At 40.1% G+C, this 26,367-nt stretch overlaps 1 protein-coding gene across 7 annotated transcripts in view; it reads left to right on the top strand.

The window, feature by feature from the left end:
* The window catches only part of IPO11 (importin 11), a 568,146-nt gene that overhangs the window by 225,194 nt on the left and 316,585 nt on the right, over positions 1-26,367 (top strand). For all 7 annotated transcript variants that reach the window (XM_033930425.1, XM_033930408.1, XM_033930455.1 and 4 more), the window contains exons 20-24: positions 254-367; positions 3,290-3,405; positions 10,842-10,918; positions 17,798-17,877; positions 22,722-22,802. In XM_033930425.1, coding sequence (XP_033786316.1) covers positions 254-367; positions 3,290-3,405; positions 10,842-10,918; positions 17,798-17,877; positions 22,722-22,802 — 468 coding nt within the window. The remainder of the gene's footprint in view (positions 1-253; positions 368-3,289; positions 3,406-10,841; positions 10,919-17,797; positions 17,878-22,721; positions 22,803-26,367) is intronic.

Here is a 26,367-nt window from a genome sequence, read left to right as displayed (position 1 = left end):
TTTTGAAATGTACTTCTTACCTCCAGCCCCATTGTTGTAGTATGTCTTTTTTGTCACAATGTTCGTTACCCAAATATTATAATTTTATAACCATTTTGAAGTTTGATAGGTGGTATATCAAATTTTATTAAAACTTGAAACTATTAAAACTTAAACTTGAAAACTTAATAAAAAGGCCTTATTGATCATGTGTGAATTGTTTCTTTTCTAATAGTGTTTGAGTTACTAAATAGAATATATTTTTTTTATACAGATAAGACCCTATGTAGGGTGTTTGGTACAGTATTTACCCTTGCTTTGGAAGCAGAGTGAGGAGCACAATATGCTAAGATGTGCAATATTGACTACTCTTATTCATCTTGTTCAGGTACAGTATCTGCTTTCTTTTTGCTGTATGGTTTATTTCCCTTGACATCTGCTTTTGTGAGAGTTAGTATGACTGCACATGCATTCTGAATGCGTAAATTAGTAGTTAGGAATGATTAGATAGCTTTGAGCTGATACTTGAGTAATCACTTCTATCAGTGGCATCTAATTTGTTTTCAGAAACAATTTGGAATAACAAGGATATAAAAATAGTTTTCTTTTAATAACTTATAATTAGATGGAATAGCAAAAATTGGGCAAGTATGTAGAAGTCATTTCTTTGGATGAGTTTGCTGAAGATAAGTTTCCAAGCAAAATGTTCCTGTTCTGAGAAATAAACAGCACATTAATCAGAAGAAAGAGAGCAAGGTGTTGAACTGGGGTGGATGGAATAGAAGCGAGATAATGGACCTAGAGGTAGAGGGGAAGGAGGAAGAGATTGGAGAATGATACAGGGGAAAAATTTGTCTCCGGCCCGTCCCCATGAGCTCAGCCCAATCCCCGTCCCATCCCCGCGAGCTCGATCCCCGTCCCATCCCCACAAACCATCTGATCCCATCCACACAAGCCTGGGATAGGCACATGGGATCTCTCAGAGAGAGAAAGAGATAATGGTTACTGCGGATGGGCAGACTAGATGGGCCATTTGGCCTTTATCTGCCATCATGTTTCTAAGTTTCTAACTTATTTTATTAAAGTATAAAAAGAAACAATATTCTGTACAATTGACATTTTATAAATCAAAGTTCTGGCTGCCGAACTAGAGAAAGAGATCTTCAACTAGCAGGGCTTTGTTTATAAATGTATAAACGTTTATCAACACAACTAATATATTACTTTATCCTAAAGCAAAAAAAAAGAAAATAAATACAAATTTTTTTTTTTCTACCTTTGTTGTCTGGTTTCTGTTTTCCTCATCTCCTCATTCAATTCCTTCCATCCACTGTCTGCCTTCTCTCTGCCTCTTCCATATGGCATCTGCTCTGTTACTGTGCCTCTCGCTTCCATCTCTCCTTCCACCCCCACCATTGGTCTGGCTCCAATCTTCTTCCCTTCACTTCCCCCATAGTCTGGCATTTCTGTCTTCTTCCCTTCCCTCCCCCAGGTGGTTTTTAGCATCTCCTCCTTTTCCCCTCAGATCTGGTATCTGTCTACCCAATCCAGCATGTGCCTTTTTTTTTCTTTATCCCCGCCTTCCATCCAGTTCACTTCAGTGTCTGTTCCATTCTCTCCTATCCACTCTCCTTCAGTGTCTTCTCCCCTCTCTCTCTTCCCCATTTCCCTTCAGCATCTCCTCCCCACTATCTCTTCCCCATTTCTGTCTTCCTCCCATTCTCTCTTCCCCATTTCCGTCTTCTCTGTACTCTCTCTTCCCCATTTCCCTTCAACGTCTGTTCCTTTCCCCACCTCCTCTCTCCACTTCCCTTCAACACCCTTCGCGTGGTCCAGCGCCCCCTCCCACTTGTCACGGTCCAAGCATCTCCCTCCCTTCCTCTTACCTTCTCTGGCGATTTTTATTTTTCTCTCAACAAGCAGCCGGAGCCTTGAAGTCACATGCAGCTGCCATAAACTTCTCCTCTGATGCAACTTCCTGTTTCCAGTTACATCAGAGGAGAACTTTCTGGCAGCCGCAAGCAACTTCAAGGCTCCGGCTGCTTGTTGAGAGAAAATTAAAAATCACCACGAAGGTGAGGGAAAGGGAGGGAGGGAGATGTCCGGATGGCGGCAATCGTTACGAAGGAGGGAGGGAGCTGCTGGACCATGCGGTGAATGGCCTTGTCACCGTACCCGGGGTGACCATTTTTTTCTCCCACCATTTCAACGGGTTCCTGGTAGCCACCATGTCATTCTCTAGGAGAGATGCTAGACAGTAGGAAGGAGAAGTTGAATCTGGAGGTAGGAGAGAGGGAGATATTGGGTCTTCAAGTCTAAGAAATTCTTGGAGGATAACCTACCAATTACAACATTACAAAATAATAATAAAAATTAAACATTACTATAGCCTAACATATAACTGGAAATCTTATGTACCTTAATGTACATATTTCAACTCTCGTAGCAACTTAACAAATAAATCACCAATATTATGATGCAGGCAGCAGTCTAGCAGCAAGATGTGGACTATCCAGTCTTTTGCACTGAGTGTCACATGTTTGATTATAATATTAAAATTTTTAATTGCAATACAGCCATATTCAAAATGTTTATTTAAGTCAATATCATTGAATAATGAGTAGCTCAGTCTTTTACTGTTTACTACTTATGAATAAAGCTTTATTTTGTAAGACTCTTACTGCTAGATTCTATAAATGGTGCCTACATTAGGAGCTGCTAGGCTTCCTAATTGCAGACACCTAGCAACTTCTAATTTGGGGATCCACGTCTAACTTTTATTTTTTAATTGGCTTAATCGGTGTGGTAATTGACCACACAGGTTTTCAGCCAGTCAAAAAGAAACATTAATTAAACAATTTAAGAGTTTGTTGCCAAACTCTTAGGACATTCAGCGTTGCCTAAGTGAAGGTACCCTTCTATGCCTAAGGATGCCTAACGATGCCTATCTTAAAAAGTAGGTGTAGTTATGGGAGGAGAATAGGTTGACTTAGGTGTCCAGCATAGGCACTGCCAAATTAGGTGAGTAAAATGCTGATCTAATGGAGTGGTGCCTATGTCTAGGATCCTTAGCAATGCCTAAGTCCACTTAGATGCCTCTAGGCATGATTCTATAAACTGTGCTGGTTTTCTTTTATTAGCAACCATACTGAACTGCGGCTGTTTATGGAATCTGAATAGTGGTTATTGTTTAGTACTATAAATTAAAGTACAATTTTTTCAAGGTTTATCACCCAAGTTTTAAAGCCTAAACGTTTAGCTTCTTGCTTTGTCATTATAATTTTATTTATTTATTTTTTCATTCTTTCAGGGATTAGGTGAAGATAGCAAGAATCTATATCCTTTTCTCCTTCCAGTAATTCAGTTGAGTACTGATGTTTCACAACCTCCACATGTGTACCTTCTTGAAGATGGTTTAGAATTGTGGTAAGATGAACTTTGAGCAGTGTTTCATCATAAAAACTTTCTTAGTGAACTGTTACAGTGGTTGTCTATTGACATGCAGGATTGAATCAGGTGTACAAGTGGATGACATGATGTGAGTGCTGAGAAAGAAGATTCTCATAGCTTCAAGACCTAAAGTAGATATGCTTGCTAAGTGTCAAATGCACCTTACACTGGGGATAATCTCTGATGAAAATGTTAAATACAAATCCTTTAATTGACCTTCTTTAGTCAGCACCTTTCTCAGTCCAGGATTCTCAAAAAACCGTGTTAAAAAACGACGGTCTGCTAATGCAGCTGTTTTAATATCAAATCTAAAAACCCAAGACATTCTTTAAAATAAAATGCATGCCAAAGAGGTTGGCCAAAAGCAGCAACGATTCGCTAAATTTGCATGTGCCCACCGGAGGGCTCATTTCAATGTTAAAGAGCCCATTTGCATGTCGGTGTCAGAGACTGCTAGAAACCTTGCTAAAGATGGAGATAATCCTTTTTGATAATCTACCGCTAAACTGCGTACAGGCCAAACCGTCAGAAAACAGTTTAGCAACGGCGTTGAACTTTTGAGAATCTTGCCCTCAGTTCATTGTGAGTTACAGTCAGGTACAGTAGGTATTTTTCTGTTCCCAGAGGGCTTATAATCTAACCATTAGGCTATTCTTCTGCTCCATTAAGGATTATTGTAGGATCCTGCAACATCTCTACTCTAAGCTAAGACCCTATGTGGTCCTTTAATTGAACACTCACAACTGAGTATATTAGTTCTTCATTTAGAAAATGAAGCTTTTTTTCCCATTTGGCAGACACATTTAGTAGACCCTGTGCTAGCTGTACTGTAGGCCTTGTCAGAAATTAAACCTTGTCAGAAATTAAAAAGGTAGCCAGAGCTGACTCTGCCTGTTTAGCTCATGTAAAAGTCATTCATAAACTCAGTTCTTCTTCCAACCCACACTTTGTCCTCCTCACAGCAAGTAGGATGCAGTTATTTTTCTACAAGAATGGTAAAAAAGATAAATCTGATTCCTAGATGCCCAAGGTCATCTGGTCTGAATATCACATCTAGTTTCTATCTATTTCTTTCAGCCATTATTTTCATACCAAACTACTTCAGGATGAGGTTTTCTACTGCTCCAAGCCAATGCAGTTAAGCCTCTTCCATTGCCAGATACTTTCTCATCCTGAAGAAGGCAGCCGAAGGAGTGGGATGACCATGTGTCATTTTGGTTTGTAGGTCAAGCCACAAATGTTCAGCACTATACCTTAGTTGTGTCAGCACTGAGAGAACTGTTCTGTCCTGGCACCATTGGATAACATCAACCCTTGCATAACATCAACCCTTGCATGCCTGGTTAATCCTGTTGTGTATGGAGAGCACCTGTTGGAGGTTAGCAGTTTTATTAGCTGCTGTCATTGTGAACATTTTCTTCATTGTCTGAAACTGAAAGATTTATCTTAGGGAACAGAGCTTGAAAGCAAATGGTAATGAATTTGCGATAGAACATTTTAGTGACTTATAAAGTGTTAACACCGTTCTACATTTTGACATTCTGCAATTTAAAATATACAGTTCAAGATGTATTTAAGTAGGGATCTATTCAACAAACTCTTGTAGAAAGAAATTACCGTATTTTTCGCTCTATAAGACGCATTTTTTTCCCATCCAAAAGTGGGTGGAAATCTCGGTGCATCTTATGAAGCGAAGGTAAAAAAATTGGAATCCCCCGCATAGCTGCAACACCTCCCTCCCACGCCCATTAGCCTTGTTAAACACTGCCCGCTGGCAAACCTCCCCCCCATACAATTGAAAAAAAAACACACACACCCCGCACCACCTTTCAGGACCGCTTGCCGCCGCCGCCCTTCCCCCCCCCCGTACAATTACAAAAGAAACAGTAACAGCAGCAAAAGTATGAAGAGAAAAAGTGAAAATAGTGGTGAATGAGTGCAGAGCAAAGTAAACATGTGCAAATATGTGCAGAGGAAAGTGTAATGTGTAACGGGCGACAGCGCATAGAGCAAAGTTGAAAACTTAACACCGCTGAAGGTGTGCAGATGAAGCCGAAGTGGAAGACAAAGTGTGCGGAGCAAATGTGCAAAACTTAATTGTGATTGTGTGGAAAAGAAACTGAAATATCCGTAGCAGTGATTGAGTGCAGCATTGGAAGATGACAGGCTGGTGAAGAAGTGAATCACAGACAGGGCTGAATCTTGACAGAGACCAGGCACAGCCCCGTACAAAATTACAAAAGAAACTCCCCGCCGCTTTTATCACCGCCGCTGCCATACCTTTTTCCAAGCCTGGTGGTCTAGTGTATATCGCTCCCTCGACGGCTTCGTATTATTTTTGGGCAGCAGATGCACGAGCCAGGAGCGCGGCGGTCAGGGCCAAGGTTTACATGCTCCCACTTGGGCCCGCGCCACTTTCTGAATGGTTGGCGGCAGTTCTTGCAGGACTCGCGAGAACTGCTGGCAGCCATTCAGAAAGTGTGCGGGGCCAGGCGGGAACGCGGAAATCTCGCGCCTGACTTCCGCGCTCCTGACTTGTGCGCCTGCTGCCCAAAAATAATACGAAGCCATCGAGGGAGGGAATGAAAAATTTTAAAAGGTACAGGTTTAAAAAAATACAAGGGGGGGGGAAGCATGATAAAAAAAGGTACAAAGTGGGGCTATGATTAAATTAAAGTTACATGGGGGATATGTTTAAAAAGGTACAGGGAGGCTTTGATTAAAGGTACGGGGGGATATGATTAAAAAGGTACAAGGGGATATGATTAAAGATATGGGGGATAATTTAAAAAGGTACTGGGGGTACGTGGGGAGATGATTTAAGGTACTGGGGGTATGGGGCCTGCTTGCCTGCCTGCCACTAGGCCTGCCTGCTCTGTACCTTGTCCCTGCCTGCCATGTGCCCTGTCCCGGCCTACCACTAGACCACCAGAGGGGGGGACAGGGTACAGAGCCTGGCAGGGAGAATTTGGTTCAGAATTATTTTTTCTTGTTTTCCTCCTCTAAATCTAGGGTGCATCTTATGGAGTGAAAAATACGGTATATAGATGTAAAAAAGTATGGCTGAGGAAGCCAAAACTTGAGGCAAGTCCTGGGTCATCTGAAGTTGTTTTGAGCAGCTTTTACTAACAAAAATACATTGCTTATACTGATACTCTAACTCCAAAAGGATCTCCCAAACTGGAGCCATCTAATATCATATGAACATTTAAAAACTGTTGAAGTTGATCCAGAAACTACCTGTTCACTAATTTGTGGCAAAGAAAATGAATCCTGGATATGGATGGGTCTATAGTTAGAATCTCAAGATCAGCATTAGCCTTTGTTAATACTAGCTGTACCACAGCTTTTTTAAACAAAGGGAGTAAGAATTGCAAAGTTCAGGAACTGTTAACTAATTTGACTAACATTGGTTGCATCAATAACTGACAGCTCTTTATAATTCTAGTAGGAACTGGGTCTAATTTAGAAGTACAACGTGATACACACTTCAGTAGTTTTTCTAAATACTTGGCATTTACCAAAGAAAATTCAGCCCATACAGATAGCTCTTATTTGAACAGACAATATAATGATTGCAAGTCACTACAATGAGTAGTATTGTCTGTCTGACATATTTATTCAAAAGATTTAGCTACATCATTGGAACATACTGTGGTTCCAACATTGTTTGGCCCATTAAACAAATCCAAGTGTTGAATATACAAAACAATTCACATGGGTAGTTTAAGCCCCATTAATTTTTTGCTGAGTCAGTCAGATGATGGTATATGGCTAATAAGAAACTGTATTGTTCTTTAGAGTCTTCAGATCCAAGATTTATGACAATCTCAAGCACACTGCAGTGATTTTTTATTTATTTATATACCGCCTATCAAAATTAAGCAGTTAATCAGGCACTCAGGTATTATCCCTATCTGTCCCGGTGGGCTCACAGTCTATCTAAAGCACCAGGGTCATTAATTACTTATTTATTTATTTAAACATTCATATCCCTCATAACCAAAAACCTATGTAGGATACAAAAGATAAACACATAAACATAGGTGAACAAACATACCCTGATCTTAAAATACTAGCATGCAATTCTTAAACTTCCCCAAAATACACAATCATCCAAGTTATTTTAAAAAATAATGATCAAATTTTTCAAAATATATAGATAATAAAACAATAATGTCAAATTCTGATAACATCATAACCCATCACAGATTTAGAAAAATCCCTGTGAAAGAAGTAAGCCTTCAAATATTTATGGAAAAGTAAAAATGAGATTTGACATTTTCTAGAAGGGCATTTTATAACAATCGCCTCTAAAATCTAGGCTGCTGTACATGACCTCGTCAAAGTGCAGGCTTTCCTAGATTTAATGGTTGTATAGACATAAAGACCTGGATTCTATAAACGACGTCCCAATTGTAGGCAGCGGTAGGAGTCCTATCGCTATCTAACCAGCCAATCGGGACACACATTTTTTTTAAAAAAAGCTCCACAGCAAGAGCGCCTACATTGGAGGCGCCTCCGGGAGCCTAGGGAGACATGCAAGACTGGCTAAGCTCACCTAAAGCTAGTCGTGGATGTGGTTTGCCCCGAATGTAACCTTAGGCAGACCTAGTTGGTCGTACGCATCTCCCTAGGCCAGCGGGAGATGTGTACAATGTAGGCACAATCTGCGGGGATGGGGGGTTCCAATAGGAGGGATTGGGTATCCCTCCTGCTGGCGATCTTTCGGGGGTGACGGGTGGCCCCTAAACTTAACTCAGCAGGGAGATCCCTTGCGATCTACAGGTAGGGGGGGTTCCAGCATGAGGGATTGTACATCCCTCCTGCCGGCAATCGTTTGGGGGGATGGGCAGCCACTAAACTTTATCACGGCAGGGAGATCCCTTGCCGCGATAAACTCAGTGGCTTCTGAGACCAGGCATCCTATACAGAATCTGGACCAAAATTGGAAGTTGCTATCTTTAAGAAAAATTATATTAATTTTGCCTCTAATCTTTCTTTTGGATGATGCCTCTTGTGGAACTGTAACATAGTAACATAATAAATGACGGCAGAAAAAGACTTGAACTGTCCATCCAGTCTGTCCTGTAACTACTTGCATTACAATTTCATGATTTTTTTTTTTTCTTTTTTTTTTCTTCTGGGCCACAAACCTTAGAAGTCCACCCGGTAATGTCTTTACGTTCCAATTACTGGAGTTGCCGTTATAGCTTACTCCAGCCTTTCCAAACCATCTCCTTGGTGGGATTCAGACTGTGAAAATTTGCTCATTCAGATTCTAGTTAGAGATCCTTTGTGTTCATTCCATACTTTTTAAAATTGTGTCACTGTTTTCCTCTCCACCACTTCCCTCAGGAGGGCATTCCTGGCATCCACCACCCTCTCTGTGAAAAATAACTTCCTAACTTTACTCCTAAGTCTACCACCCCTCAACCTCAAATTATGTTCTCTAGTTTTATCAATTTCCTTCTAGTTAAACGTCTGTATCATATCTCACCTGTCCCTCCTCTCCTCTAAAGTATACATATTCAGTTCTTCCAGTCTCTCTTTGTATGTCTTTTGGCGTAAACCCCTTACCATTTTCATCACTTTTCTCTGGACTGCTTCAAGTCTTCTTATATCCTTCGCCATATATGGTCTCCAAAACTGAACACAATACTCCAAGTGGGGCCTCACCAACGACCTGTAGAGGAGCATCAACACCTCCTTTCTTTTCTGCTGGTTACATCTCTCTCTATACAACCTGCCATTCTCCTGGCCTTGTCACATCTTCAGATCCTCTATATACTCTCACCCCAATGTCCCTCTCCCCATCCCCATCTGTGCATATCACCTTCTTGCCTCCCAGCACATACACCACCCCTCGGATTTCTACTCCCCAAATGCATCCCTCTATACTTCTTTGCGTTGAATTTTAGTTGCCAGACATTAGACTATTTTTCCAGCTTTTTCAGATCCTTTTTCATGTTTTACACTCCGTCTGGAGTGTCCACTCTGTTACAAATCTTGGTATCATCCACAAAACAGCAAATCTTTCCTTCTAACCCACAGGTGTCAAACTCGAGGCCCACGGGCCGAATCCTGCCCGGCTGGTTGTTTTATGCATCCCGCAGTCCGATACCCCCAGTGTTATCTTGTGACCGGCTCCCTCATCCTCACAGCCGCAATGTGCACGAAGCCACGTGCAGTGGCTCTTCGCACGTCCCGCGCCTCATCCAGAAGCGTTCCCTCTGAATTGCGACGTCATGATCTTTTCCATGGTTTGTAGCAGTCTCTGATAATCATATGGAAATGGACTACATCAAGCTCATCAATATTAAAATGAGCACTCCAACCGATACCCAGATGATACACAAAATGAAGCGCCAGCCTTTAATGATCCATTTATTGATCCAAAGTTAGTGATTGGTCAGGAGGTGACGGTAGTGTTAAAACACAAGTGTTAGAAGCATATATCTGGATGTTCATAAAAATACTTTTTATGGGAATGGGGACCATATAATATATGCGTGTGTTAAAAGTGTATTCCGGCTGGTCTGGGGCTGCCAATTACATATGTCCTGCCTGTAGAAAAAAGCATATATATATATATATATCTATATATCTTGCATTTTCACATTTGTATGATATGTTGTTAGCTCTCCACCCCCTTCCCTCTTATGACGTGTGCCAACAATTTGCTACAAAAAGGTATGCCTATGATTGATGCTCATGCATCCCTGCAACATAGCTATTCTGTGTATGTGTCAGTTGCTTTCTCCTACGACTGATCTGTGGGATTATGGCGGACCTCCACATAACTCATTTGCATGCAAAGTTGTTTGGACATCAATCACCATTTCAAATTGGACAATTTACCAGCATTAGATTTTAGATTTTAGAGCATTAGGGCCTTAGTCTGCTTTCTGTCTCAGACATATATATGTATCTTCAGATGCTGGTCTGTGAGCTACCAAAAGAATACAAAGATGCTTAGTGTTCTTGGTTCAGCAAGTAAGAACTAGCAGTTAGCTCTATAGACAAACCTTTAAGAGGACTATAGAAGTTGCATAAATGCTAGTGCTGGTTGTACTCAGGTAGGTGGCTTGTTTGTTACCACCTTGTTTAGGCTATATATCTAATTATTTGATTCAATTTTGTTGTTGCAGAACAGAAAAGACTTAATTTGTTGGGACGTTCCCTGTACCCTTGTTATTTCTCCTTCTTAGAGGTTATCCATTGCTTTGTGATCAGTACTTTTTAAAGAAAAGGTGATCTCACTAGTGCTGTAACATATTTAAAGTTCAGAAAATGTTTGCTGAACCTGTGAGATGAAAATATTTTACACCTGTTATCAGCTGTTACTAGTAACATGTTTTTGTGTGAAGAGAGGATTTTTATTTGAGAAGTGTTATTTTATCTGTTCCTAGGTTAGTGGCCTTGGAAAACAGTCCATCTATTACTCCTGAGCTGCTCCGTATTTTTCAGAATATGTCTGCACTACTTGGTAAGTAGTAATATATTCTGTTCCTTAAAATGTTGCATTATCTCTTTTTAGAATGAATTATATGTGCTTGAAACACTATTTAAACAAGTTTTACATAACTTTGAGGGCCCATTTACTATTGTAAAACACATCTCAACCTAAAAGTGCTACACAAACAATCAACCCCTCACTTAGACCTTCTTGCATGCCAACTATCCGACAACACACTCACAGGCACCTTGAACTGTCTACTATGCTACATCACTCCAGGAAAATGGAACACCTCAAAACACGATCTTGAAGAATTCTTATTCCAGAACTCTCTATCCTCCTCATACAACTTGCTCCTAGGAGACATTAATCTCCACCTCGAAGACCACACATCCAAACAAGCAAACGAAATACTCTCATACCTCGACGCCCTATCCTTCCAGGTCCTCAATCCGGAACCCACGCACAATAAAGGCCACCAACTTGACATAGCAGCATTCACACCTCATAACCTACACTCCCCAAATATTCACATCACCAATGGTACATGGCATCCCTCTCTATGGTCAGACCACCATAAATACACCTTCACTATCAACTGGCCTCAAAATAACACAAAATCTATGCCCCCAAAATCAACCTTCAAATCTAGACAGAAAATTGAACCAGCCACATTCTGGGACAAAGTGGACCCAGCACTTGACCCCATAGACCCTCCAGACTTCGCAAAACACTGGCGCTCCCTAAGCGAAACAACCTTGAATGAGCTAGCCCCAGAAAAAACCAAACATAGAACCTGCAGACCATCAGACAAGTGGTTCGACTCAGAACTCCACCTACTAAAAAGGCATTGCAGACAACTTGAAAGATCTTGGAGAAAAAAGAGAAACGACCAAACCAAAGCCGCTTGGAGAACCCAAATCAAACTATATAACAACAAACTTAAGGAAAAGCGCAAAACATACTACACTAAACTAATTGGCACAAACAACCCCGACACAAAAACACTCTTCAACTTAGTAAAAAAACTTACAGACACAAACCCATACCTTGCCACTCAAGGCAACAAAACCCCAACAGCTTCCCAACTAGCTGATCATTTCAAACTCAAGATCATCAAAATCAGAACTACCTTCAACAACTCAACTACCATACTCAACGAGTTAATAACTACCCCCACAACAGAAGAAGCCATAACAGCAGACAGAACATGGACCACCTTCCCAACTCTACAATGGCCGGAACTGAACCGACTATATAAAAAATACAGCCACACCTCATGCGACTTGAACAACTGCCCATCGTATCTACTCACAAATGCCTCCCCTAAATTCAAAACCAGCCTCATGCAGTGGATACAAAGCACTCTCTTAGAAGGCCAATTCCCACAAGATCTAGGAGAGATCATAATCACACCCATACTGAAAGACCAAAAAGGTCCTGTAGACACACCTACCAACTACAGACCGATCGCTTCTATCCCACTCTATGTCAAGCTGATTGAAGGACTCGTGGCTCAATACCTCTCTAACTACCTAGCAGACCACAATATACTTCACACATCCCAATCAGGATTTAGATCTTACCACAGCACGGAAACTCTACTAGCAACACTACTGGACATAGCCCGACAACACCTCAGTAAAGGTCAAAGGATCCTAATTATCCAACTAGATCTTTCCGCAGCCTTTGATCTAGTTGATCATACCATACTACTCCAGATACTTGATGCAATAGGGATCTCAGGGGTGGTATACAACTGGTTCCAAGGATACCTTAAAACAAGAACATACAGAGTTAAGATAAACGATAAGAAATCCAACACATGGTCTAATCCATGCGGAGTCCCTCAGGGCTCTCCACTTTCACCCATTCTATTCAACCTCTACATCTCTTCCCTTGGTACCACTCTAGACAACCTAAATGTAACATCCTTCAGTTACGCAGACGACATAACTATCCTCCTCCCCTTCGAAACCCAAGACAACTCCGCCACTGGACACTTGGAAACAATACTGGACGAAGTAGAAAAATGGATGACAAACCACAAATTAAAACTAAACTCGGACAAAACCAAATTCTTAATGCTTGAAACGGACAAAATCCCATCCATAACAGACCTGGAAATCAAAACTACCAAATACCCAATCCAGACCTCCCTCAAAATCCTGGGAGTGCTGATAGATAGATGCTGCACTATGCAGACTCAAATCAACAAAACAACCCAAAAAGCATTCTTCACAATGCGCAACTTACGAAAAATAAGGAAATACTTCGACAAAGAACACTACAGGATCATTGTTCAATCCCTGGTACTAGGACTTGTGGACTACTGCAATATCCTATATCTACCATGTCCTACAAAAATGATCAAAAAACTACAGACCATTCAGAACACGGCTCTCAGACTAATCTATTCCCTCGGAAAATATGACCACATAACTAACGCCTACCTAGACTCACATTGGCTACCGATCAGAGCCAGAATCCAATTCAAACTATACTGTCTAATCTTCAAAGTACTCAACGGTACAGCACCTGCCTATCTAATCGATCGCCTACACCGAAACCTTCCACCCAGAATAAGAAGAACACTGACACCATTCTCATACCCACCACTCAACGGCACTCATCGTAAAAAGCTTTACGATAACCTCATAGCAACGCATGCAGCAAAACTCGAACCCTCCATAACCAGATTGTTATCCTCAACATCTGACTTCAAAGCATTCCGCAAAGAACTCAAAACGCTACTTTTCAAAAAGCATATTCAAAACACCTAATCTCCTCTTCCACATACACCGACCAGGTTACCCACTCCCTGACACCATATCCTCAACCGACCAAAAAAAAAAAATAAAATAAAATAAAATAAAAAAAATAAAAAATAAAACCTAATTCTTCCTACAGATTTATTACCTACCAACGCCTGGAAAAAGATTTGATATGTAATGTAATATAACTGCTCTCACCCAATGTTACCAAGTCTATACTCATTCTGTAACTATGTCTTACCCTAAATGTCACGTACCCTCCTGGAAATGTCCAGCTTCTTCTTATGTAATCCGCTTTGAACCGCAAGGTACAAGCGGAATAGAAATCACTAATGTAATGTAATGTAATGTAATGTAATTAGAAAATGGGCTTACATGTTTTAAACATGAGACTTTTCCATGCTCAGTCCATTTCTAATGCAGCAGCATTTAAGGCTTTTCATAAAGTTTTTGTCAGATCATGCACTACTGATCAAACTAGTGCATGTTACTTGAAAAACATTGAAAACCAAAAAAAAAAACCCAACCTCTGTGGAGTGACGATGTTCCTAAATGGACTTTATTTGAAAGTGTCAAAGTTCCAAAGGTACACTGAAATCATCCACATAAAATAATTCCATCCACATAAAAATAAATCATCCACATAAGAGCCTTAAAGGACCTAGTCTGCTAGGGATACAGGACCCAACACAGTCCGCGTTTCGACAAAAAGTCTTCTTCAGGGGTCCCTGGGCGACCTATAAAGGTGAGTACGTGGGAAATAATTGTGTGGTGAGCCGGAAGGGAGTACTTACCATCTCCTATTTTGGAGGCGTTGGGTGCTTCCATGTTAGCTCTGTATTATCCAATTACATCATGCTAAAGTGAATGCCCATTCCCCTCACATGACATCCCCCTCCTGAAAAAATTACCAAAAAAGCATGATTAGCAAATGCTCGCAGACAGCGTGAACTCGCAGGCCTTGAGCATGTGCAGATGTTCAAGGCCCAGCAAAGAAGAGGACACACATCTTCCAGCACCGGCATGTCCTGTGCGTTGGTGCCGGTGGCCAGATTTTTTTTTTTTGCTGGTGGTTTGGTTAGCATTTACCCTGAAGTTACTGCAAAAGGCAGTGCATCAGCAGGTAGAGCTTTAGGTGCATTTGTGCTATCTTCTTATGCTTGCTACTTTAAACATAATAAAAATCTGAGCTCCAGCAGCATTTCCAGCCCCGGTATACCATCAAAAGTGTGCTGGACATTGGAGCACCAACAATCCCGCAGAGACAGTTGTGCGCAGGACAAACGTGCACTGCCGTTTCCGCGGCTTTCAGCCCTTCCCATTTGCGCTGAGGGGATGTGTGGGTGGAGAACCGCCCAGTAAACTTACAAGTCCTCGCACTCCCGTTGGGCGGGGTTTAGGGGGGAATCCCCCAGTACACTGAAAACTCCTGTTTTTTCGCTCTTCGGGAGTTTTCACACACACCCCCAATGGGAGCGCAAGGACTTATAAGTTTAGTTGGGAGGGGGGTTTCCCCTCACACCTCCCATCACAGCGCGAATGGGAAGGGCTGAATTACAACTGTCTTGCTTGCAAATGCCATCCCAGGATTGTCAGCGCACCATTGTCCGGCGTGCTTTTGACTGGTCAACCCCAACCCCCACTCCCTCATGAGCAACATTGTGACACTTAACCCTCTCCCCTCTTTGAGACAATGGTTAAGAATTAAATCCATTTTTTGAACCCATGCTGTTAACTGGACCAGAAGTTTCATTGGGGATAGAAGGACATAGGGATTAACAGCAAGGCAGTGGTGTCTGTAACAGCTGTCATCACCACCTTCAGCATGCAGTTTGAATTGTTGAAGTCCTATAATTGCAGATTCACCCCAATGATTTGCCTTCCAAAAAAAATAAAATTTGTATCTGTCCATGATCCCCCAACATTTGGGTACTGGGAGACTGTTCCATGCATCTATAGAAACATTGAAATATGATGGCAGATAAAGGCCAAATGGCCCATCTTGTCTGCCCATCCACAGTAACCATTATCTCTTTCTCTCTCAGAGAGATCCTACGTGCCTATCCCAGGCCCTTTTGAATTCAGACATAGTCTCTGTCTCCACCACCTCTTCTGTAGAAGATGTTCCAAAGCTACTGCCATATCTACCTTCATTGGTGCTGCCAGCTCATCACAATTAGATGTGCTAAGTACCACTGTCTAAGATCAATGCCATGACACCATTCCAGACTCAAGGAAGTATCTTGCTGCAGAAAACTCCTCCATAGTCACAGAGAGGAGACATGATCGAGACGTTTAAGTATATTACCGGCCGTATCGAGATGGAAGAAGAGATTCTCTTTCTCAAAGGACCCTCAGCCACAAGAGGGCATCCGCTCAAACTCAGGGGCGGGAAATTTCATGGCGACCCCAGGAAATATTTCTTCATCGAGAGAGTGGTTGATCCTTGGAACGAGCTCCCGGTGCAGATGATCGAGGCAAACAGCGTGCAAGAATTTAAGAGCAAATGGGATGCCCATGTGGGATCCCTTAGAGGGTTAAGCCAAGGGAACCTGTCACCAGGAGTGGGATCCCTAGGATAGTAGACTTGGGGGTGGGTCAGTAGAGTGGGCAGACCTGATGGGCTATGGCCCTTATCTGCCGTCATCTTCTATGTTTCTATGTTTTAACAATTTAGTGTCCATGGTGAAGGGTCTCAAAGAAGTAGAGAAAATGATAAAGATAGGACTAATCCAAGCAAATCAGTCAGCAGAGAGATGGCAAAACTTTACAGCTGCGGTATGGGCAAAGGACTCCTTCAGGCACACTATTGGAGGAGAGGCAGGTCCTTATTAGATTACAGCAAGCTGTGATAATTGTTGGGGTTCTTGGAACAGGTAGTAGAGGCTAAATAAGAGATAAAGACCTTTAATAACCTGGGACACTAGCTACAGAGAGGATGCAGGCACAATTTATTTTATTTATTTAAAATATTTGTTATCCCCTCTATTCATGGATCTAGGCAGATCTAGGTACAAGCACATAGTATTATCATATCTTCTGCCCTAAAAGTTGAGGAAATGCTAGTTTTCTTCTTAGGCCAACTCAGCACCTCCTTATGCCAGCAATTACTGCTAGGGTGCGTGCCTCAAAGCTGTATAATTTAAAATGTTTGGTTATGTTTTATGATCAACCATTCTCCAAAGGCAGTGTCCAAGAGGGTAGTCGCTCTTCCTTGACTGTTATCAGTAAAGAGTGAAGAAATGTAGTGGTATGTGTTTCTGGCAGAAAATAGTCATACCAGTGCCAGATAGCATTATTATATTACAAGGGGTTTAGCTGTGCTTGTTATGGCTTCAGAGGAGAAGCTCCAATAGTAGCTGAGATTATGGTAACCTTTCATTCTGCTTTAGGCTACTTGAGTACAAATCTAGATACGCATGTACACGCACATATATTAGTTTAGTCAGAAGCGTAGCTAGGTGCGGCATCAGAGCAGAACAAAAAGCAGACCAACAAATACATAGGGTAAAGGCAAGGACTTTCAATCAATCACATATGCTTGACATCAGGGGCAAAAACTGTAGGGTAGAACAGCAAAATTAAAGTCCTTGCCTTTACCCTATATAATTATTGGTCTGCTGTTTGTTTTGCTGCTTATAGAATCAGCCCCTTATTGCTCATAGATACCTGATGCAGGCCATAAAGCTGAAACAAGTATGTGTTGAGACTTTTGAATTTTAATAATAAAGCATCACAACACTTTTGGTCATCTTCACTGTGTTTGTGTGAGTGCCTAACTCGGAGCACTATTTATGGAATAGCGCTTTAGCACATTTTTTTAGTATTTTTTTGTGCCATTTATAGAATTTGGTCCTATATGATCCCAGCCTGCTCCTTGTGACTCTGGGCAAGTCACTTAGTCCTCAGTTGCACTAGGTATAAGATTGTAAGTCTGCTGGGACAGATAAGGAAAATATTTAAGAGTACCTGATTACTATTCAATGTATTGTAAACTGCTTTGGGTGAATCTCCTCATGTAAAGGCAGTTAATAAATCCCAATAAACAAATAAATATATTTGTAAGTAAATCAAATTAACAACATAGGTTCTTTGTAGGATAAAATTAATACTTTTTTTGTTTTGTTTGTTTCAGAGCTCAGTTCAGAAAATCTAAAAACCTGCTTTCAGATAATTAATGCTTATATCTATCTGGCAGCTTATGAATTTTTACAGGTATGTAACTATCTTGAATACTTATATATTAGAGTGGTCCAAAAAAATCAAGTTCATGGGACATGACCTCTACAAGTCTATTTTTGTTCTCTGTCTGGCCACTGTTAATTTTGCTAAATTATAAATTATAAGCCTTTTTGTGAACATTTAGAAGTCACTGAATGATTTTTAATTTACCTTATATAATTGAATATAAACTGAGATTTTTGAGCCAATAGTAATTGAAAAGAAGCTATTTAGTACCTTGATATTCCAAAGATCCTTTCTGTATAAGGCCATTATGTGATCTTTATCTGTAAAGTTCAAAATGTGGGCCATTACAGGTCTGGGTTGTGTTTCACCTTCTTTCCTCAGGCCTACCCAATGCACTAATTCCACCTTAATATACATGCCAGTTAGTGCAAAGCCCACTACCTCTGATATCCAGTTTTCCACCAGTGATTATAGTTCTGCATCCTTCACAGACTTTGCAAAACCCACTAGACGAGTGCTGTTCCTTTGTCCCCTGTTCTCTTGGTCACCTACACCACTATGATTAACGGAAGTCTGTTCCGCATTTTGTAGTCATTGCCCCTGACATTCTAAACTTTCCTTAACGTCCTGTACAGTGGCCTGCAATTTAAGGCTCCTTTTATCAAGCCGCACTAGCGGTTTAACGCGCGTAATACCTTGCGCTAAACCGCCGGCCGCACTAGCCGCTACCGCCTCCTTTGAGCAGGCAGTAGTTTTTAGGCCAGCTCGGGGGTTAATGCGTGATGAAACGTCGCGCGCGTTAACCCCGCTAGTGTGGCTTGATTTAAAGGAGCCCTTAGAGAGGCAATCATCATGTAATTTTCTAAAGATTTTTCAGGGTCTCTTAAAAAAAAAAAAAAAAGAGGCCAGTCTGAATTCTGCTTTCCTAGTTTTCACCCCTTGAAGTTACTAAGGCTAGGACAAACAGTAGGGATTAGTAAATACTCCAGCATTGTTCCTAAAAGCAAAGAGAATGCTTTTGAAATGTCCCCATTCACCAGTACCATAGCCTTTGTATTATCTTATAAAACTGTTTTACTCTTCTACTTTGGGATTTTAGCCCATCAAAGCTGGTGATCTTATCTATTACCATGAGGCATGCAGGATTGTGGAGTTGAAATCGGAAGCATTTTTGGGTAGAGTCAGAGTTAGTATAAACTTCACAATATAAACTTACATTATAATATGTGATAAATTTATATTTATATGTAGCTATTCGACTGTGGTGTAGTTTTCAATATTGTTGGGGTAACTGGCAGTAGTTTGTTTATAGTTAACCAATGAGCTGCAGACAGAGGTACAGTAGCCACATAGACACTGCCTTATCAGTCTTCAGTCCTGCATTTCTTTGCAGCCTATTGACTGGAATGTCTGACCAGTGGGCTGCTGGGGGAAGCAGGAGCTATAGCTACAGAGCCTCAGACACACAGTCTTACTTTTACTTCAGCTCTGTTCTCCCTCAGCCTCTCTTACCTTCTCAACCCCTTACCTACACTGCAGCTCCTCTGTATTGTCTGCTGTTAGTCCTGCCTTTCCCTGCAGCCTGTTGGCTGAATAAGCTTCTTTACAAATGTCTGACCAATGGGCCGCAGACAGAAGTGGGATCAGTAGCCACAGAAACATTGCCTTAGCAACCTTCAGTCCTGCTTTTCCCTTCAGCCTATTGACTGGTTAAGCTTCCCTTAGGAATGTTGGACCAAGAAGAAGCAAGAGCAATAGCTACAGACACAGTACCTTAGTAATCTTGAATCCTGCTTTTCCCTGATTGTGTCTTTGTTACTTATATGTTTTCCCACAGTCTCTTTTACCATAACAACCTCTTGCCTACACTGCAGCTCTTCTGTGTTGTCTGCTGTTAGTCCTGCTTTTCCCTGCAGCCTATTGGCTGGATAAGCTTCTTTATGAATGTCTGACCAATGACCTGAAGATGGAGGACTGCAACTTTCAGTACTGCTTTTCCCTGCATCCTATTGGACATAAAAAAATGTGTGTTCATAGTCTCTAATAGTCCATAAAGATCTCAGAGAATAATAACCTCTTTTTATAACATTTGCTACTTGATCTAAAAAAGTTAAATGTGTATCCACAATTACACCCAAGTACTTAAATTTTTCAACCAGTGGAATATTTATCCCATCAAAATTACTACAAAAATAGGGGTCCTTATATTAAGATGCACTAGCTGTTTTAGCGCGTGCTAAACGCTAACGCGTCCATTATAGTCTATGGACACGTTAGCGTTTAGCGCACGCTAAAACATAGAAACATAGAACATGACGGCAGAAAAGGGCCATGGCCCATCTAGTCTGCCCACACTAATGGCCCACCCCCTAACTACCTCCATGAAAAGATCCCACATGCCAATCCCATCTTTTCTTAAAATCTGGCACGCTGCTTGCCTCAATTACCTGTTGTGGAAGATTATTCCAGCGATCAACCACCCTTTCGGTGAAGAAATATTTTCTGGTGTCGCCATGAAATTTTCCACTCCTGGTTTTCAGCGGATGCCCTCTTGTTGCCGTGGGTCCTTTAAGGAAAAAGAGATCCTCTTCCACCTCGATACGGCCTGTGACATATTTGAACGTCTCGATCATGACTCCCCTCTCTCTGCATTCCTCGAGTGAGTATAACTGCAACTTACCCAGTCGTTCCTCATACGGGAGATCCTTGAGTTCTGAGACCATTCTGGTGGCCATTCGCTGAACCGACTCAACTCTCCGCACATCTTTTTGATAATGCGGCCTCCAGAATTGTACACAGTATTCCAGATGGGGTCTCACCATGGATCTGTACAACGGCATTATGACCTCGGGCTTACGGCTGACGAAACGTCTACGGATACAGCCCATGATTTGTCTAGCCCTGGATGAAGCTTTCTCCACTTGATTGGCAGTCTTCATGTCTTCGCTAATGATCACCCCCAAGTCACATTCTGCTACAGTCCTTGCTAGGATCTCACCATTTAGGGTGTAAGTCCTGCATGGATTTTTGCCGCCAAGGTGCATGACCTTGCATTTTTTGACATTGAAACTTAGTTGCCAAGTCTTTGACCAATGCTCCAGCAGGAGTAGGTCTTGCGTCATACTGTCGGGCATTGAGCTTTTGTCGGACACTGTGCTTTCATCTGTTGTGCGGTTGCCTACCATGTTGCATAGTTTGGCGTCATCGGCGAATAATGTAATTTTACCTCGAAGCCCCTCAGCCAAGTCTCTTATGAAGATGTTAATACGCACCTTAGTAAAAGGACTCCTAAATGCCTTATTTTGTTTTAATATACGTTTTGTGTAAATAAATCTTTTAAAAAATTTTAAATTATTTTTAAAATTGTGTATATTGTGCTCAGTCACCTCCACCACAGTCAAATCTGAAGCAGATTTGGAAACCTTGTGTATCAAGGAACCATCAATATGGTTCCCTTGCCTTTCTTATTCAATGTTAAACATCGCAGGTTGTGTATTTATTAAGTTTGTTAATCAACAATATCATTTAGTGGTGGAAAACATATAGCTGTTATGTTGTACTTATCTTGTCTTATAATGGAGTGTACTCCAGTATATAGTTCTCACGGTACCAGGAGCTTACTGCCTCGCTGATGTTCCGAAATGCCTGTTGTGAAAAAAATCCATCCAAATAAAGAAATAGTGCCAACCACAGTGCTGATAATGCTGACACGGTCAGTTATTCTTCTCAGTCATTCATATAACTGGATCATTCAAGAAATTTACTGCCCTCCGACCCAAGCTGGATTTCAAGTTACGTCTTCAGGGAGAACAAACCTAGGAGGAAAGATTTTATAGCTGCATAGCTGCTCCTGGGAGTCAAAATTAAGCATAAGATCAGGTGCTAAAAGATGTCCTGTCAGCCAATGTGAATAACTTTTTATTAAAACTCACAATTAATCTATGCTCTGTAACCAATTTTGAATTTTAGATAAACAATCTTGAAAGCTGTTTAATGATAAGAAATTGGATCAATTTTTGCTAATAACAGAATATCATCAGCATAGCAAAAACTTTAATTCCACATTCTTCTATCAATGACAACAAAGGTGCCAAAAAGATGTTAATCATAATTCACTGTTGATCTATAGTTACTCCCCTTTAAACTTTGCTTATGCAATAGTGGACAGATCATATAATATTCCAGATGTGCATAAGCCAGGCTCATACTTGTTTAACTGTGAATATAATCCATTGTCCTTCCCTCCTTTCTGACAGAATGGAAAGCATAAATAATCCCATCTATTAACAACTTTTCTGCTATAATACTAGTAATGGGTGAAAAAGTGAGATTGGGAGGGAATTATCCTAAAATAGAAAAATTTTGAAAATAATTTGATAGGATTATTCATAGTTCTATGAAGGATGCAGTAAGTAATTTAGATATGAGCCTGTGAAGTTTCTTTTTCAGACTGAAATGGAAAATCCTCTGCATTCATATATAGCAGCATAGCTTAATTAATCACAACATTTATGGCTGCCATGTTTTCATAATTTTGAAATGCATTATATTCTGACATAGATATTAATCCTTTTGCAGGCATAAACTTTAGATATCAGGTAAGGGAACTCAGGGTCCTTTTTATCAAACTGTGGTAGAGCTTTTTATAGCAGGCTGATGAGGTAAATGCTCCTTACCTCACCACCCTCAGTTTGATAAAAGAGGTTGGTGTGATGTGTGACATTTTTATGTCACTTTTTAACTTCAACTTGGAATTCTTAGATGCTTAATTAAAATTGATTGAAGAATTCATTAGAATTGGTCAGCTATAGAAAAAATAGAAGTTTAAAGGGTCAATAAATTTTATATTTTATATTTCATTTTAATTTTAGACATATGCTGTTGGCCTCTGCCTTTCATTTTGTGAAGTTCTAAAGGATATTACCACAGAAGGTCAAGTTCAAGTGCTGAAGGTACATTTATTTTCTTATTTGATTGCTTTCTTTTTTCCTTATCACTAAACAATTCCAAATTTCTTGATCTTGTCCTGCTACATTGCAACCACAAGTTGCAGTATGGTAAGGATATGTTATCAGCTTGAAATTTACAATGATGATGCTACTACACAGTATGACTTTGACACAGACACTTATGGCTTTTGTTTGATTTTTAAAGTGAAACTTGAATCACAGTAATGTGTAAATCAGATCAATAGCTATGTCTAATGCATAGATATACAACTGTTCATAGCTCAATATAGTACCTTTTTTATTTGAATCTTTATCTAAAATTCAGAGATGTGTTTTATTTATAATATAGTTACATGCAAACATTGGGCACGCTGGATCCTTTCTATGTGGTACAGTTACTCATAGCTTTCTGCAGTATTAAAATCAAAATTACTGTTTTTTTTCTAATTTTAATAAGATTGAAAATAAGAAAAAAGTGAACTTTACAGCCTTCTAGTTGATCCATTACTATTTTAAAAAAATATTCATAATATCCAAGAGGTTTGTGGTAATTTAAGCCATCAGTTAGTCAGGTGAAGACATTTTCACAAATGAGCCAATACCCTGATTCAGAAAGCTATCCTGGGCAGAATTGTGCAGTTACTGAGAATAATAATAATAATAATTTTATTTTTATATACCGCCTAACCAAAAAATGATTCTAGGCGGTTTACAACAAATAAGCACAAGTCATACAGTGGAGAGTAATTTTAAAAGGAAAAAACAATTCAAAACAAAATACAATAAAGAATTGGTCCTATAGTAGAAAATATGATTTAAAAGAAAAATGCAATTTAAAAGAATGGTTCTAAGCAGATTACAACAAATAAGAACCGACCATACAGTAAAAATACAATTTAAAAGAAGATACATTGCATGACGGAAGCATAGAATTATTAAATGAAACAACCAGTTAGGATACAAATTTTTCAAACAGGTGGGTCAATAGTTTTCTAAAATCAAGATAAGAAGAGGATCCTAGCATAATTTTACCGAACCAATCATTCAATTTGGCAGCTTGAAAAGAGAAAGTTCTCTCCAGAAATCTTTTGTAACAACATAATTTAGTGGAAGGAAATGTAAACAGACAAACTCTGCATGTGACCTTATTTGGGTGGTTCAAAGAAAAATGGGAAACAAGGTATCCAGGTGACAAACCAAAAATTGATTTGTAACAAATGCAGGCAAACTTAAACAAAACTTTGGCCTCAATCGGCAGCCAGTGGAGTTTCAAATAATATGGTGTAATATGCTCCCATGTTTTCAATCCAAAGATCAATTGAACTGCGGTGTTTTGAACCACTCTCAATTTTCTTAAAAGCACTCAAATAAATAAGATTACAATAATCAAGAATACTTAAAATGGATGACTGCACTAACAGACGGAATGAAGCTTCATCAAAGTATTTCTTAATAGTGTGAAGTTTCCAGAGCAAAGCAAAGCATTTCTTCAATAATAGATCAGTATGATGTTCTAAAGTGAGAAGTGTACTTGTGTAATAGAGAAAGGGGTTCAGCTCAGAAGTGGTCGACATAGGTGCACACTATATTAAAATAGTAACTTGGCTGTTATTCTTCTGCAGTGCAGAGAAGTAAACATAAAATTTAAGAAATCTTACTCCTAGGTCTGAGGAGGTTTAGAATGGTTAGTTGAGAGGATTTATTGCAAAAACCCTGGTAGTCTCTAGCACACAGTATTTTCTAGTGACAGCCAGATTATGTGCTAACCATTGTAGTTGGTTCTCCCTTCCAGACCACCAAAAATTCTAACAATTGCTTAAGTTCAAGAAATAACAAATCAGTACCTTTACATTTTACATGTCATAAAACTGGAAATTTTAACAAGTAAGCTAGCCCCATCCCAAGATGCTTGGACAGGAGTCCTTTTGGCACTTTGGGGTTGCTGTGGAAAGATCAGGAAATAATACGAACATTAGATTAGGCTTTGTGACCTTTTAATGCCGATTTCCTCTGCCGCGTCTCTGTCTCTGGGGGCCGAAGACGATGAACTGCTTCCTTATAGTGAGTCGAGGGAGGGAGTAGAAGCGTGCATGCGCCCTCTTGCCGGCGGGGACCTACAGGTTCATGGAAAACGGAACCAGGTAAGAGTGCGCATGCGCACTTAGGGTTTTATTATATTAGATTTTTCTAAATTCATTTTTTTATCCTTATCTTAAATTTCTATTATCATTGTTATAGTACTTAACTCGGGTGTGGTTTTTCTACCCGGCTGTCTAGAAACAAACGACGGAAGATCTCCGTTTCGCTCTCACTCTAAACAAAGAGCTTCTTCAGGAAAAGAGCATTTTGTATTTGCCAGCACTATATACTTTTCAGTGCCTCCTCGGTATATTCCAACCTTTAATAAGGATCTTTTAAATCACAAGACTTGTTCTAATGGCAAAATAACTGCGGGCACTTGAGATCCAAAGTCTCTAGTCCAGTGGTTCCCAACCCTGTCCTGGAGGAACACCAGGCTAATTGGGTTTTCAGGCTAGCCCTAATGAATATGCATGAAGCAAATTTGCATGCCTATCACTTCCATCATATGCAAATCTCTCTCATGCATATTCATTAGGGCTAGCCTGAAAACCCGATTGGCCTGGTGTTCCTCCAGGACAGGGTTGGGAATCACTGCTCTAGTCTAATTTCATGTATATGAATTTCTTGGTCTAGCATTAGCCTATTTTTAGGAAGATATTTTTGAATATCATACAAGTCTGATGTAAATTTTTGACCCAGGCAGCTGCTCCTGTAAGTTTCTTTTTACCATTCTCCTCATGTTATCATAGTCTCTTTTATGAATGTTAAATGCAAATGTATTGTTTATATTTTATCATTTATAGTCCGCCTTTAACAAGGCAGATTACAAAATTGCATATCCTATAAATATACAAACAACATGTAGAATATATCATTCATCTAATATAGAGAAACATTAGTCACTATATTTCATCTTACAAAATAAATGGCATTTCAACAATTTCTTAAAATTACACAAATCTTTCTGCTGTCTAATATAGACTGGAAGTTTATTCCATTCTGTAGGACCTGCGTAGGAGAAAGCCCTTGCTCTTATGGTTTCCAAATGCAGCTTTTTTCGTGTTGGTATGATCAAATCAGAGTGTTCTACTGAATGTAATGCACGAGAAGGCACTTAAGATGAAACACATTCTTGTAAATACTTAGGCAATAATTGATGCATACTCAAATAGACCAGCAACAACAGCTTATATTGCATTCTGTACTCCATTTTCAATCAATAAAGCATGACATAATATGAAGAAACATGATCCTGCTTCATAACAATTTTTTAGGTACATCGCTCTCTTAGACACTACTTTTTGTGATTGATCACCACAAGGTGAAGAGGGTTCAGGTGAGAATCATGAGGAAATTAGATGTAGTTTGAGGAGGAACTGTAGCAGAATTGCATTGGTTGCATTTTCTTTAAGGATAATCTATTACTACTATTATTATTATTATTATTATTTTTAGAGCGCTACCAGACATACGCACCACTGTACAG

This window comes from Geotrypetes seraphini, chromosome 1, assembly GCF_902459505.1.
Source record: "Geotrypetes seraphini chromosome 1, aGeoSer1.1, whole genome shotgun sequence".
NCBI lineage: Eukaryota > Metazoa > Chordata > Amphibia > Gymnophiona > Dermophiidae > Geotrypetes > Geotrypetes seraphini.
Note: the sequence above shows the minus strand (reverse complement) of the source record. Positions and strands in the feature narration are given on the sequence as shown.